We start from the raw sequence: 15,244 nt of genomic DNA on the forward strand, positions 1-15,244 counted from the left end.
ATATTGTGGCACTATTAAATGTTTGATTTAAAGTTGGGCATCACAAAACTATGGTATTGACATATGCATAACAATTTTGAATGTAAAACCAAATATGCTCTTTATTTTATTGGGTTTTTTTTTTTGGTCAGCTTCTAGATAGGTCTGTTCTACCTCATGTTATCAGAGTAACTATCGTCTGACATCCCCAAATTTCAGGTCATATATAAACTCAATTAAAAAAAAAAAAAATCAGTTCCTTGCAGCACGGGTTATCTCTTTTCCTCAGACCAAAAATATTTCTCAACCAAAATTCTAAGCAACGCCAAAGCAAAATAACAGATTACATTCTCAGTGAATGAACAATATTGGCCGTCGAAACTGAGGTATATTAACAATATATACCACTTCCACAAGTTATGGTGAAGACATCAGATTTAAATTTACAATGCATTCTGTGCATGATACTGTGGAAGCAAAGTTTGCCTCAACGAAATCAGACTGTCATAGCAGTTAGATTCTGCAATCCACTTCTGGGTAGACTCTTCACATCGTTTCACCAGTCTTCATGGGAAACAAATCGAACTCATCAGATCAAAGAGAAAAAGAGTACTAAAATGCAAAGAAATAAATATAAACACGTACCAGCATCTCATGGTCACCCATTATTTCTTCTATCAACTCCTGAATTGGTTTGTTGGCACTGTTGGGAACAAGAGCCGCAAACACGGCTGGTTTAAGTCCTGCATCAAAGGAAAGAAAACAACATGTGAGCTTCAAACTACAAGCAATCTTACCTTTATATCAAACAGTCGATCAAAAACCTAACATTTTATGGCAATAGGGGGTGGAAACATCATCAAAAGAACTTATCAAAAATGATTTTTTTTTTTTTGGGTTGTATTTTGGAACCAAAAAAGGATTCTTCCAAATGGGATAAATTGCTTGGTTTCCATTTCTGCCTCAGTTGAATAAGTCTCAGCTAAGCACAAGATCTCTTAAATGCTGGACGATGGTGAGAGGAACCCCAAACTCTGCACCTTGGGATGGATTAACATTTCTAGATGCCAATTTTAGAAGATCTTTCAATGGTACAAATATTTAAGTGACAGAGAAGTTTTCACTAGTATCATAATTGAGGATGTGATGAAAATTTCGTTACCGGTTTCAGGGAAAGCGTCTATGAACATCATCATCTCCTCCCCACTTAAACCAGATAAGAAGCATATCCGAGGCAGTGATTTATCAATCTGCAGGGGACAAAATTCTCAAACCGTGCATTGATTATGACAAGGAGTATTTATCCAGATAAATATTGATATGCATTTTGCTTCAGTCAATAAGAGTGTAGTGACGTGAGAAAAACCCTGAGGATATTTCTGTTCAGCTTTAAAAATCTGATGCTGATTGATGCAAAGGTCAGGACACAGGTGGAACCATTGAGGTTATCCACAATTCTGTCATATAAAGAAATGAAGATTTGTAGAAATTCTTAAAAATCTCAATTTAAAGCTTATTCTTCAAGCACACCAAAAGCCATCCAAAAACAGTTCTTCTGTTGATTATTGTTCCTTTGCCAATACCACTTATTCATGAGCATATAAGAAGAGTAAAATGACATGACGATGCTATATCCATTAGCTACTTGACAGAAATACCTCGTCTTCTTTCAGATTGGATTGTGTCGTATGCATTGCTTCCCAAAGAGAGCAAGTGACCATGCCTTTCGTACAAAAGATAACCTACAATTTGACACATCACCTTTACAACTTTATGTTCTATAAAACAGCATGCACACTCTATATTACAATCATAAATTAGTCGTATGAGGAAAATATTGTTAAACATTTCTGTAATTTTTGATGCAGCATCTATAATTGGTTATGCCATTTAATTGGCACTATCATATATATGTACTGATAAATTCCATGAAAGAGGAGCTTACTAAATATACAGGTTGGACTAAAACGATGAGTCACTTCTATCTTACTTGAAGAGAATAAAATGATCGTTAATTCAGACGTGACCATCTCAGTATTTGTAAGAAATATAAGACCAGATAGAAATTAAAGCACTCCTCCTTTACTAAATATTTTAGGGAAACTAAGTTGCCTTCTGCACGGAAAGATTTTTGATATTTGAAGAAACCCCTCCCTCATAGTTATAATGAGTAATCATGAAATCCAATTTTACCAGAACAACTAGAGGCATAATACCATGCCAAGGAAAAAGCTGATCCATGTGGTGGATTCTCCAGGGAAATTGAATAATTTTTATCAAAATAAGTTATCTTGTTTTATGTAAGAAACAGAAGGAAATTAAAACCCATTTCTCTCTATATCATTAACAGGAAATTTACTCCATTGATATGTCCCGGTATCCCAATAGGGTGTTAACTTGAAAAACATCACATAAAATATTACCTTCAGGAATTCCCCATCTAACTCTTTCAGCAGCTGTCGAATCTGCACAACGCCAGAGTGCCATTATATTTTATTAAATGGCAGATATAAGTATGGAAGTATAACTTTGCTGAATTAAATTCTAAACGCAGCTCTATCAGATTTGTTATTGGCCATATATTGATAGTTCTATTATAAGGTGGTATATTGGCTGTAATTGAACACACTTACTAGACCTTCGGAAGTAATTCGCGATCAGTTAATTCTAACAGTAACTCGGGTCACCATATACAGAACATAAACAATAATCAAAGAATAGGATATTCTGAAGAATAAAGTACACAGAATGCCAAACCCATATAGAGACAGAGAAGATACCAAGCAGATGAACAATCAGAAGTAATTCTAAAAGCGTTGTCAAATTCTATTAGATGGATCATAATGTACCTTTGAAGCCTCGTTTACTTCAAAGCCCAATAACAGTAAGGCCTGCAGAAAGATAGAAAATTTATATCTTACATTCATATGAAGTCAGAACAAAATATAGGTTGACTCATCGTTAACAACTTAGACCACTCTGATTTCCAGGTGAAGTAATTCCCTCTTACAGAAGTGGGCTCAGATCCAGGGGAAAATAAATGGAACATTTACAGTTTTGTGAAGAAATTGAATCTCTTATGTCCCAGGACAGTTTTGAACAACTCAACGTAAGGCGACTTTTAGAATCAAAATTACATATTTAAAATGAGTACATGTTGGAAACTATGCACTCATGGAAGAAACATAAAAAAGCAGATTAAGTGACAAATAAAATATTATACGATGGAGACAAACTAACCATGACTTACAGGTGGACCATAATTAGGGTCATCAGCTTTCAAAGGAACAAACTTTGAGTCTTCAATCAACTCATTGGGAACTCCTGCAAGATGAAAATACATTATTTAAATAAAATGAGCATTGCCACTTCGAAGGATGTGAGGAAATAATAATGTGTAGCTTAGAGCCTCCACTCTCCTGAATATACAAGAGCCGACAAGTGGAGACGACAGAAATACATAAATATATCCAACACTTCTTCAACTCCGGAAATACAATTTTGTACTCTTGTCTAACTTTCTCGGGTCACCCAATTTTGTATTCTGTCTGGGATTTGAAGTTAAAACAATGAGCCACAAAAACAACTCCAGACGCTCCAACCCAAGAATTTACCAGCAAAAGCGTAATTTCCCACCAACAACAGTCACAACATTGAACATCACAGAGAATAGCAAGACTCAATTAAACGAAGACGCATGTCCTAATTGCCTCATTCAAGATGAATCCGACGCTGAAATTTAAAAATGCAGAGAAAGTCAACTTCACCTTCAGAGGATGCTCTGTGAGAATTCTTGAGCTTAGATTTCGAAACCCAGTTGAAGAAGGAAGAAGATGACGTTGAGACATGTGAGTTAACAAAGGAAGAAGCAGAAGCTAAGGAAGGCATTAGCGCAAAAGAGGACAAACGATAACTGGGAGAGAGCCTAACAAAGGATAACATGATTGCGCAGAACTGTTTCTTCTCCTACTCTACACTCTCGTGAGATATTCTTCCAATGCGCACCCCCTGAAATAATGAACACCGCAACTACGAATCATCTTTTTTTCCTGGGCAAAGATTGATGAAATAAAATATTAATTGATAAAATAAAATACTACAAATAACTGGTTCTAAGTGGGGCATCAGTTCATTTTATCTCATGTTTATTTATTTTTTTTCAAAATATTAAATTCTCTTAAATAGTAGTTCTAATTAATACATATGATTAACAAAAATATTTTAGAAAAGATAACTCATATTTATTATAAATAACTAACTTAACAAACTTTCTCAACTAGTTCTTATATTAAGCATTAGAGGTGGTAGTAATTTAAAAACATTTTTATTTTCAAAATTTATATTTATGAACTTGTTTTATAATAAAATAAAATAATAATTTGGAAACATTTTGTGGGAACGAATTGGAGAGAATAGGTATTTACCCAAAATGAATTCCGGCCATTTTGTTAGTGTACTGTGCACATAACGGTTATATAAATAAATATCTTTTTTTTTTTTTGCCAACATGTAAATAGATCTCACACTAGTAGACTTGCTTATTATTTATCTGCAAATTATTTAAACTCTTAAAGTTATCTACATAAAAAGTAGTTTATAGGAAGTAAAAAAGTGATCATTTATAGTTATATACATAGAATTAAAAGTTCAAGAGAATTTATTACGAGGTCTTAGAGGTTAAGAAGGCTATTTATAGATGTCATAAGTTAAGAAAATTTTATACAAGTTAACCTTATTATTCACTATAATGCATCATTATCCGGCAAAATAAAAAAATAAGGCATCATATACTTCCAATGTTCTTTTTAAAAAAAGAAAAAAAAAAAAAAAAAAAGGACTAGACCCCTCCACATCTGAGGGTACTCTGCTTTCAATCGGAGAAGTTATCGAAGATGCATTCTTGGGAATCAAACTCCAAAACCTTGATTAAAAAGATACAGCCCCTGCCAGGTGAACCAAGCACTTGGTATAATCCCACTGTTTCTGTTTTCTAAATGAGCCACGTATAATTTTGGATATGACAAATACAGTCCAAGAGTACCAAAAGTTACTTTGGGAAAAAAAAATCCGATATTGCGTAATACAGGTTTCATATATACATGTATTATTGCACAAGCTACTCAGTCCAACACTTTTTGTTTCAATGCTCCTGTACCCTTTTCGCTAAGACTAACGAGGCAACAAAAGAGATCACATCTCCGCAACCAATTTTCCCATGTAAGCACCAGATTGGGAAAGGGTCCCCCGAGTCCACCTCTTCAGCATCTCTAATGAAGCCTTGGGCTGATCCATTGGAACCATGTGACCCGCATCATGAACCTGGTTTTTGTTGAGCGTAATATGCAAATGAATCAGTATTTTCTATCAACATTCAACAGAGCAAACTATAAAGCAATCAATTACATCACAGTTTCCACAGCATTTGCAATACTTTGTGCTTTAGTGTTTTCTTCATTAAGAATGATAACGATTATCATCACGCCTAAAGCATGTGTGTCGTGTAAGAAGAAACATAGGAAAAGGTGAAGATAGACCTTGAGGAAACTTAAAGGTCCATGACTCTTCAACAATCCAGCTTCTGAGCCATCCACAACAAAGGGAGCTTCAGGTGAAGCTACAAACTCCTTCTGGCCAGACCATTCCATGGCATTAACCCATCTCGAGTTACCTATCCATTGAAATAATACCACCAGGTCATGTCCATCAATGCATGCACTTCAATATTGAACTTCTTAACAGAATATATATATATAAAAAAAAAAAAAAAGGAATAAGCTCTGATTGGTTACATACCCAGCCAATTGCAGATAAGATCATATTCGCCAGCATAAACAAGCAAATTGATTCCGTCCTCAAGAAGGGTAGGAATACCAACTTCAAGATTCCTCATCCAATCCATAATCATAGCCTGATAAACTGAAGGGCTACAAGACACAAAATCAATGTCGCCAACCGCAAGAGCATTCCGAACAGATTCTAGATTCAGAAATTTCTCCATCTTTGAAAAATCATAGCAAAGACTTCCCACGCATTTCTTTCTGATATCATAGTACTGCAGTATAAATAAATGCTGGTTAAAATCTTAAATCTACCAATGTTCCTTCAACACATTAGAATCTTGTTGCAGAGAAAAACAGGTATTTTTGCGGTACAAGAACTGAAAAACTATATCATCTAATTCTAATATCAGGAAGATAACGTTATTCAAGACATTTCTTAACAACTACAATTGTTTGTCGAGTAATTCTTTGACATGTTATTTGAGCTTTCTTGTGTGAGCGGGTCAAATCTCAATCTCTTCGATGGATATGTTGCTCATGCATCATGCTGAATGCATTTTCATTCAAGGGGGTTCGAGTTTACTGATAGTTAGTCTTTAGTCCTTGCCTATGAACCTATGCTTCTCCAGAGATTCTCAGTATTATTAAATCATAACTGGCATATCTACCATACAAAGAGGGAAGTAACTTCTACCCACATTTGCATCACCAGCATGTAACATGATGTCACTGAATATGACATTACAAACAAAATATGAAGCCAAGCAAGAGACCGTCCCGTCAGTACCTGAAAGGATTAAGAAAAGTATTCATGAGAAGACCCCAGACACACAATCATGATGGAAAAGTTCATAAAGATAAGAGGATGCAATAGTGTCACGCATAAATTACCACATAGCTTGATTCCCAGTTCACAGGCAGGCACCAGCACTTTGTTGAGGCGGTCATGGGTGGCTTGATTAATTATGCCCATGTCCAAAGCATAATCTGGATAGGCTCGATACTGAATTGCTGGATCAGTAAGCCCATTACCAATGGCAAATCCCTGTTCAACCAATTTAAATAATAAAATGAGTATGTCACTTCACTCTTCAATTTAATTTGGAGGGTCATGTGACAAACCTTCAGATTTATATGGATTCCTTCTTTAGCTTTGTTTCCCTTGTGGACTCGAGCTGCAAGGGCAGGAATATAGTGCCCAGCATACGATTCACCCGTAATGTAAAAGTCATTCTGTTGATATTCAGGGTGCTCAGCAAGGAAGGCCTGCAATGTTGCACACAGAAAAAAGACCCCGCTAAGTCAAAATAATACTGGCATGACTTGGCCGAGTATATTAAAGCAAGTGGTCGTGCCAATCTTAGTAGTAGCCACTATCAAAGAACTATTAACTTGGTGAAATTTATAACATACACACAAAATTCACCCCAGAAAGGCAGAAATAATAAATGGTACGGAATATTTGTGAGATATGGATCCAATACACAACAACATTCTCTTGTGCTGCTCACTATCCAAATGCATGAATGCAAGGGAGAGGATTCAATTTGAATAATAAATGCCTTATGATAAAGGAGCATTGCACTGAGGCTCTATAACTAATATTTGCAGCAAATATAAGCACCTGCAGGAAGTCATAAAGGTCATTGCTAACACCCTCTTCATCATGCCGAATGTCACGCTTATCAGTACTATAACTAAAGCCAGTTCCAATTGGTTGATCAACATACAGAAGGTTCGAAACCTGCAGGGATCATCAAGAAACCAGTTAACTACAGCACATAAATCAAGCAGAGAAACAGCACCACAGAATGAAGTTGCTACCAGAAATGGCTATACTAATTAAGATATCTATCATTTTGCTCAAAAAAATTAAGATATCTATCGGATCTTCTTAAATCCAAAAGACAATTCACAATAAGATAACCATATCCAGAGATAAAAATAACTGAAAAATATTATAAATAATTTTACAGACTAATTTCAATATCAAATGTAAAAAAATTTAAATTGAAATATTAGAAAAGAGACAACATGAAATATCAAGTTTATTTAAAAGAAAAGGTGTGAGAAAATTAAATTTGCTTCTCCACGTAAAAGGCTGAAAGCCCGCATCACACCTTTCCGTTTAAGGCACAGCAGTGCAGCACTACAAACAGCATGCGTTTGCTAACACTCACCAAGTTACTATGTTATAAGCTTTGCTCTATCATTTGTTATACATATTGATATGCAGCAAGAAAATCTTGAATACACATGCGCCCTGCCCATGACCCTAACCTTGCACATGCACAATGCAAACAATGCAAGCACTCCCAAAGAAGGACAAGTTAACCACAAAAACTCATAAAGAAAACAAAAGATACCTTATCCCAACCATAGTCATTCCACAAAAGGGACATGTTGTCCGCAATTTTGAAAGGGCCATTTTCATAAAACATCGCCATTTCGCTGCTACACCCAGGTCCTCCAGTCAACCAAAGAACAAAAGGATCCTGCTTGCTGTTGCGAGATTCAAAGAAGAAGTAGAACATCCTGCCAGATTCGACCCGCAGTTAGAAATAAATAAAAACGATTAAAAAAGAGAATAGAACAGTTTTATTGGTGTGCTACGAGAATATCCTGCTCATTTAAACCAACAAAAAACGATAGTCAAATTTATACATCCAAGCCCGCTTTGCATACTGTAACCTTCAATCATCCTATTGGGAAAAAAAAAAATAACATCGTAGTTCTTTGAGCATTAAAAAACATACTTGGCTGCATGAGAATGCTCAATCGTGTAATAGCCAGCATGATGACCCAAGTCCTCGACAGAAACCCCAGACTCGGAAGCCACTAAATTGGGGAATCTAAGTGGCCTCTCAACGATCTTCTTGGGTTCGACCGAAGGATTCCCACCGCGCACAATGTTGACATCCGCATCAGGGGCCAAATTGAGCTGTCTGATGAGCTTCTTGGCCTGAATCGACGCAAAATCGGACGGCACCTGGCGAGGATCATCAAGTATCTTCGCAGACGATGATGGTGAAAAGACGAAGAGAAACACCGGAAGAGACGAGAAGAAGATTGACCAAAAAAGCCCCATTTTGTTGTGATTCGCGAGGAAGTAAGGGTTTCGTCTCAAGAAATGAGTATATATAGATAGCGAGCGAGCAGTGTTTTGTCGGTTCACATGGGAGTGACAGACACACGCAAGGTCAGGGCGCCGGCCACGACGGCTAAAATATCTGGGGCCTTGCTTTTTCCGTTAATCACAGTTTCTATTTCATTCTAATTAAAAATAAAGAATATTTTTATTTTATTTTTTTTAATTAACACCAGAAAACATATTTATATATTTCAAATTTTCGATATTTTTGTACCTACGATTTAATTGAATTTTTTAATTTTTACAATTTCAAAACTTTAACTAAGTCCTAACCATTTATAATTTCTTTTCATTTAGTCTCCACTATATGAACGTTGTGTCACTATTTTTTTATGTTAAAATTGATTAGAATAACAGATCATATATATTACTTTAGTATTTTAAATATGAATAATCTATGGTAATAAAAATTATTATAATAGATAATAAAACATGATTAATTCCAATACACAGAGAAATATTAGTAAAAATATTATGTGGGTGGTTTTTGCTACTATTAATTAACCCGTGCTTTTCTTTCTTATATTTTCTTTTTCTTTTTTTTCTCACTCTTTTGAGTGGGGCAAAAATGCAATTGGATCATTGGACCCAAACAAATAGATTGGAAGATATGTTTTAAGATAAAAGTCCAGTTAAAGGGCTCTTCAGAATTAGCTATGGTATAGATAAATGTATAGTGAAAGAGCTCTTCAAAAGCAATGCTTTAATATTTGAGCTCTTGTGCGTTAAAAATAAAATATCTACAACATAAATATAAAACTTTCATAATACCAAAAGGAAAAAGTGATTTTGTTCTTCTATAAGAAGTTATAGTCTTCTACTACATGACAGAAAACTGGAAACATATCTCGTAAATTGCCTAAACTAGCAACCTAGATATAAGTAAACTACAGCCTTAAATCCCGAAGCATAAACTAAGATCCACAAACACACATATTTAGATGTGCCTGATGAAAGACCTGATAATTATATTGTAAGATGTAAGTCCAAAACCTATTTTATAGTGTAATTTGTCCCATATTATAGTACAAATTACACTACAAAATGAGTATTACATTTAAGAACTCGGAGAGGGTATGTTGTAATGTAAGATCAGCTAATAAGAAGCAAGGGATTGAGCAGTGTGGATGGGAGGGACCATTGCGGCGGAGACCATGGTGTTCATGCCGCACATGGTGTGGCCGCGGCACAGGCGATAGTAGCCATGCTCGCCCCATTTGTTTCCCCATGAGTTCTTGATGATCCAATAAGGTTTGTTCTTCAGCCTCAGAATAGAGAACCCTTTGGCTCCATACCCAACCAGCAACACCCCATGGTTCAACCTTCTCTTGCTGCATATAAGAGGACACGACACTCCCCCTATGTATGTTTGCATGAACACCGAATTTATTCCCACTGCACAATTAATCACTGTCATCATTTTACTCATAATATATCATCAGCTCCATATATACATATCTACCTAACACTACTTATCAGAATCTATACAACAGGCATCATGCAACATCTAGACCAAACAACCATATGCAACAAAAGTCACTCTTATTTCCATTGATGCACAATCATCATCATTTCACTCCATAGATATATATACACACATATATATGTATCTATACATAACAATCATGAGTTAATACGTTTACTGTCATTTATCACAATATACATATATCAGGCAGAAGCTAGATCATATAACGTTGATCCATATGGAACAAAACCAATATATTTGCAAAATCATAGAATTCACTCCAATAACTGCCAAGTTTTAACTGTACTATAACAATATTAGATTATAGGTGGCACCGTAGGGACGGAGAGCAGAGTCGGTTATGGGTAGAAATCAAGAGGTCGATACAGCACACTATCATACATGCCACAAAATATATATATTGATATAGTTCATCTAGTTTGAGTTTGAAATGTTAGAGTAAAAGTATATGCATGCAAGAACACAGAATTTAATCCAACCGTGCATAATTTTACTGATATAGGTGGATGCAACAGTACTGATCCATGCAAATATGCTTTTATAGTTTATCCAACATGTTGGAATTAAGCATAAAGTAACTGCAAATTTTGAATCTACTGATAAATTAGACTAAAGTCCATTCAACACTGAGAGATGCAAAATGTATTTGCTCTTGCAGGTTGAGTAGAACATAGAATGATGAATCTCTATATAGGGAGTAATAATGAAACAAGTATGAGACTAACTAGCTACTTACTGGCAAGAGGGCCATGGTGGACTAAGTAGGCAGCAATTTGAGATTCGTCCACAGGGATGTTGGTGAAGTTGGAGACCCTAACGGCTATTTTCTGAGGATCGAACTTGCATTCGCCTCGTCTTCCAGTGTAGGGATAAGAACTCTCTTCTTCCAACCCACCTGCCTCCATTAAGTACCTATACGCATTTGTCATCAGACCTCCTCTGCATCCACTGTCGCATTCTGTCTTCTCTTTTATATCACACTGACATCAACAAAAAATCCAAACAATCAATTAATCAACTAACTCTGAATTAATCATTCCAGTATATTGTTATACATACATATATTATACCTTGTTGTCGCAGTCTACAAGCTGTTGTTCACTAAGACTCACAAGCTTTCCGGTTGCGATAAAGCTTTCCGGTGCGATAAAATGGACTCCTTCTAAAGCTCCTGCGGTGCTGAAAGCCCAGCATGATCCACATGCGCCCTGCATCGTAAATGATCTATGTAAAGAATCACAAGCTACTCGATTCTAGTTAAGAAATCTTGTTGAGAAAAAAGTGGTGACCTAATTAAATACATACATGTATATGTATATATATTTCGAAGTCGAGAGAAAACTTAATTTTTTCATTGATGCTTTGTTAATAAATTTGTGCTTTGATTACCTGCGTCTTGACTTCAGTAACGGCCCCTTTTTCTCTCCAGTCAAAGTTCTCCGGCAGACCTTCAACATCCAAGAGCGGTGCTTCACCGCCAGTCCGGCCGTCGCTGAGCCCATTATTGATCCCGAAGCCACCTTTGAGGCCGGTGTACATCTGCTCAAACTCCTCCGACGATAAATCAGAGAAGGGCGTGACGCCGTGAACAGCAGTGGGATCCAAGGCCTGGTGCTCCGCCGCTCTGATCAGGTTGTCGGCGAAAATCCTCAGGCGGTGGAGGTACTCCTCTCTGCTGGAGTACTTCTTCTCGTAAGTTTCCATGAAAACTCGGAATTTCTTCTCGGCTCCGAGAAGATCGTTGTCTCTGAAGCTGATGAGCTTCCCTCCATCTGCGAGGAGCAACGTGGACAGAGTGAAAGCGAAGAGGAAGATGGAAGCACGTGCCCTGCGCGTGAGATCCAGGCCTGGATCACCCATCTTCGCTGTGCATGCAATGGCCAACCCTTCAGCTCGGGTTCTTCCGCTTAAATCGAGCCTTTTCGCGGATGTCGAAATTACGTTTTTGACCTTAGATGGACATCCTGCGGTCAAGAGAGGGAGGAAGGATATGAATGTAAATGGAGGAAAGTTTGGGAAGGTGGCAGAAGCCTATAGTAGAGGTGGGTGATACTTGACATGCAAAGCAACACGTGGACAGTGGACTATACAATCATATCTAACTTTTGGGCAAAGTTGAAGGGATTGATATTTGATAATCACTTTCTTGTCCTTATACTTGCAAGTCCATAACAAGCAATGGAATATCCGATCTTTCTTAACGCTTTAAAGCAATTAGAAATTACTCTTTTCTCATACAAAACAAATTAGTTATAGTAAATATGTTAGTTATTTATAGTAAATATGTTATGATTTTTTAAAATTGTCATTTTAATAATATTCATAAAAACTGCCCTTAAAACTATTTTCATTAATTACTCGAGAGCTCATCAAGACCAAAAGAGATCAAAAAGTAGTTATAAAAATATTCACATATCATGTACTAATAAAGCTTTTATGTTAGCAATAAGATTTAAACTTGCAATCTTGTGAGTTATGAACCAACTCTTAGTTAACTGGAGCATCTTTTGTTAATAAAAAAAACTTTTTTATAATATGCACAATCAATAACATTGTTTGAAAACGAATTATACAGCAGTAGAATTTAAACTCACGTCCTTCTTAGCTTTGATTAGTGGTGGCTAGTTTAGAATGCTATTTGAGATCCATTAGATGTTTTTGCTTGGCACATAGCCATTGTTCAATCTTGGCTTTGTCTTGTTCATTGGTATATATGAATGGGTGTTTTTTTGCAATTATGGGATCCCCTCGTGGCTGCTTTTCTACAACCAATTTGGTTGCATCCTTACTAGTAAAAAGGGTGGGACCTTAATTCTGGGTTCTCTCTGAACCCCACCCTTTAAAATGGCTTTGCTGCCAGTGGTCTTTTTTCTTTTTTGTGGATTCCATTAAAGAGGTGGCAGAGGTTTTTGTATCTTTTATTTTAATTTCTTGTGGCCAAAGGATTTTTTGGTACGAAGGAAAATGGAAGGAAAATGAGGGAAGGTAAAATTTTATCATGATTCTGATTTAAAAAATTTTAATTAATTTTTCTTATTCTTTTATTTTGCATAGTCTATTTATTACATTTTTATAACCCTACTTCTCCAATTTTTTAAATCAAATTCATAAAAAAAATTTCTCCATCTTTTTCACTTCTCTCATAGCAAACGGTTAGTTGAATTGAAACTCTTTTATTTCTTGGTAAATAAAAGACATGCTCGATCAATATTTAGGACTTACCATTATGAAAATAGTGCCTTTTGCTATATGCCACCTTCCCCAAATCACAACGCACGATTGCTTTCTACATGTTTGTGGAATTATAAGGATGTGATTGATAATGCGTGGACTACAGAGACCAAAATTATAATTGAATAAAAATTTGGGATTAAAATTTTCATTTTCCCCACAATTAACAATCAAAAAGCTACATACATTTCCACATAAAAGCAAGTAGTAAGACGAGTGAAATATGATTCGCCTGGGGTTTGAAGTTTGAACACTTTTGGTATACTAATGTCTTTAATTTGGTGTTATTTGTTTTAGTTTGCTTAAAAAAATAACGAATTAACAATGTTAATGACAAAATTTTTAAATTCTATCGAAAAAAATCATCCATAGTGAAAGGCAACAACAAAGACGAAGACAGTGGGATAAGCCACAGTAGAAATGTAAGTCCACGATGACATCTTGTAAATTAAGCCTAAGTTATTGCTAGAAATCAATGTATCAAATTTTGAAGTTCACATGTTCCCATTCGTGACAAAAAATTTGCATTAAACTTCTTTTAACTCAAACACAAAACAATCTTAACAATTAACAAGCAATATTAAACTGTTTTTAATTTTCGTTTTGTCAAAATTTGTAAATTCTAATTTGGGTATTAATGATTTCTTTTAAAAAGGTTATTAGTGATGCAGCTCAGAACATCTCCTGTTCCCTTCCCATCCTTTTCCCTTCTCTTCTTTTTTTTTTTTAATCATTAGATTAACATATTTTAACTGTTCAAATTTAAATCTTTTTAAAACTATTACTAAAATATTAAATTATAAAAATAAATAAATAATAAATTACAAATAAATTAAAATTTAATTATAATGGTATGCAAATGTACTAAGCATTTTTAAATTCTTTTAGTAAATAGTTTATAAAAATAAAAATCTCAACCATCGAAACATGTTAATCTAATTGTTAGAAAAGAAAGAGGATAGGAAAGGAAAAGAAGAGGTTTCGAACCAATTAATGAAGTAACCAAAACTACCTCTAGTCTCTAATACTACCTACGATCCTTAATATAAAAGCTAGTTGACTAATTTGCATAGATTAAAAAAAAAGTAGTTAAGTTAGTTATTTATAATAAATAGGTATTGTCTTTCCTAAAGTATCTTTGCTAATCAAGTGTATTGGTTAGAACTACTATTATTACAAAGACTATCTTTGAAAAAATAAATAAATATAAAAGATAAATTGGATAGGGGTTTTATATTTAGAACTAAAATAAAAATCAAACGAACTTTTGTATTAAGGACCGAAAGTAGTATAAGAGCTAGTTGACTATTTTGAGTAAATTAAGAAAGTGTGTTAAATTAGTTTTTTGTAATAAATACTACTCTGGCTCTATTTATAAGTTACTGGCAACATGTTTCATACAAATTAAACCAAGAAAAATTTTAAACGTCATTAACTCTCATTTAAAATTCAACAACTTTATAACTTTATCCCTATTTAATATACACTATACTTCATGCAAACAAAATAAACATAATAATAAATGAAGGGTAAAATTGTACATCTATACAAAAAATTTCTCCCAGTGCCTTATAAATATGATAAAAAATATCTTCTCTCTTTGCCCTATAAATAGAA

General features: G+C 35.0%; 3 protein-coding genes across 3 annotated transcripts; all 3 read right to left on the reverse strand.

The window, feature by feature from the left end:
• Positions 1 to 192: 192 nt before the first annotated feature.
• Positions 193 to 3,951, reverse strand: LOC114744989 (uncharacterized). Its single transcript, XM_028933127.1, has 8 exons — positions 3,747 to 3,951; positions 3,230 to 3,303; positions 2,829 to 2,870; positions 2,403 to 2,444; positions 1,638 to 1,721; positions 1,142 to 1,229; positions 625 to 722; positions 193 to 543 (listed from the first exon to the last, which is right to left on the reverse strand). The coding sequence occupies exons 1-8, from the start codon at positions 3,919 to 3,921 to the stop codon at positions 526 to 528; spliced, it is 621 nt and encodes a 206-aa protein (XP_028788960.1). The 5' UTR covers positions 3,922 to 3,951; the 3' UTR covers positions 193 to 525.
• Positions 3,952 to 4,942: 991 nt separating this feature from the next.
• Positions 4,943 to 8,866, reverse strand: LOC114744986 (serine carboxypeptidase-like). The gene is made up of 9 exons (XM_028933124.1): positions 8,516 to 8,866; positions 8,126 to 8,294; positions 7,384 to 7,503; positions 6,882 to 7,025; positions 6,651 to 6,804; positions 6,458 to 6,546; positions 5,773 to 6,031; positions 5,514 to 5,647; positions 4,943 to 5,298 (listed from the first exon to the last, which is right to left on the reverse strand). The coding sequence occupies exons 1-9, from the start codon at positions 8,845 to 8,847 to the stop codon at positions 5,170 to 5,172; spliced, it is 1,530 nt and encodes a 509-aa protein (XP_028788957.1). The 5' UTR covers positions 8,848 to 8,866; the 3' UTR covers positions 4,943 to 5,169.
• A 1,140-nt stretch (positions 8,867 to 10,006) lies between these two features.
• LOC114745015 (probable cysteine protease RD19D) lies at positions 10,007 to 12,256 on the reverse strand. The gene is made up of 4 exons (XM_028933157.1): positions 11,786 to 12,256; positions 11,467 to 11,604; positions 11,133 to 11,376; positions 10,007 to 10,305 (listed from the first exon to the last, which is right to left on the reverse strand). The coding sequence occupies exons 1-4, from the start codon at positions 12,254 to 12,256 to the stop codon at positions 10,007 to 10,009; spliced, it is 1,152 nt and encodes a 383-aa protein (XP_028788990.1).
• Between the last annotated feature and the right edge of the window lie 2,988 nt (positions 12,257 to 15,244).

Source organism: Neltuma alba, unplaced genomic scaffold (assembly GCF_004799145.2).
Source record: "Neltuma alba isolate B1F8T4 unplaced genomic scaffold, ASM479914v2 tig00004508_pilon, whole genome shotgun sequence".
In the NCBI taxonomy this organism is placed as follows: Eukaryota; Viridiplantae; Streptophyta; class Magnoliopsida; order Fabales; family Fabaceae; genus Neltuma; species Neltuma alba.

Excerpts from the sequence above, each read along its gene's own strand:
- LOC114745015 (XM_028933157.1), bottom strand. The coding sequence starts at position 12,256 with ATGGGTGATCCAGGCCTGGATCTCACGCGCAGGGCACGTGCTTCCATC. Across the intron at positions 11,605-11,785 it reads TTACTGAAGTCAAGACGCAG|GGCGCATGTGGATCATGCTG; the intron begins GTAATCAAAGCA and ends TTTACGATGCAG. Across the intron at positions 11,377-11,466 it reads TTGTAGACTGCGACAACAAG|TGTGATATAAAAGAGAAGAC; the intron begins GTATAATATATG and ends TGTTGATGTCAG.
- LOC114744989 (XM_028933127.1), bottom strand. The coding sequence starts at position 3,921 with ATGTTATCCTTTGTTAGGCTCTCTCCCAGTTATCGTTTGTCCTCTTTT. Across the intron at positions 2,445-2,828 it reads AAGTAAACGAGGCTTCAAAG|ATTCGACAGCTGCTGAAAGA; the intron begins GTACATTATGAT and ends GGCGTTGTGCAG. Across the intron at positions 1,230-1,637 it reads CCAATCTGAAAGAAGACGAG|ATTGATAAATCACTGCCTCG; the intron begins GTATTTCTGTCA and ends TGTCCCCTGCAG.
- LOC114744986 (XM_028933124.1), bottom strand. The coding sequence starts at position 8,847 with ATGGGGCTTTTTTGGTCAATCTTCTTCTCGTCTCTTCCGGTGTTTCTC. Across the intron at positions 7,504-8,125 it reads ATGACTATGGTTGGGATAAG|GTTTCGAACCTTCTGTATGT; the intron begins GTATCTTTTGTT and ends TGATCCCTGCAG. Across the intron at positions 6,032-6,457 it reads TACATGCTGGTGATGCAAAT|TACTATGATATCAGAAAGAA; the intron begins GTGGGTAGAAGT and ends TTTATACTGCAG.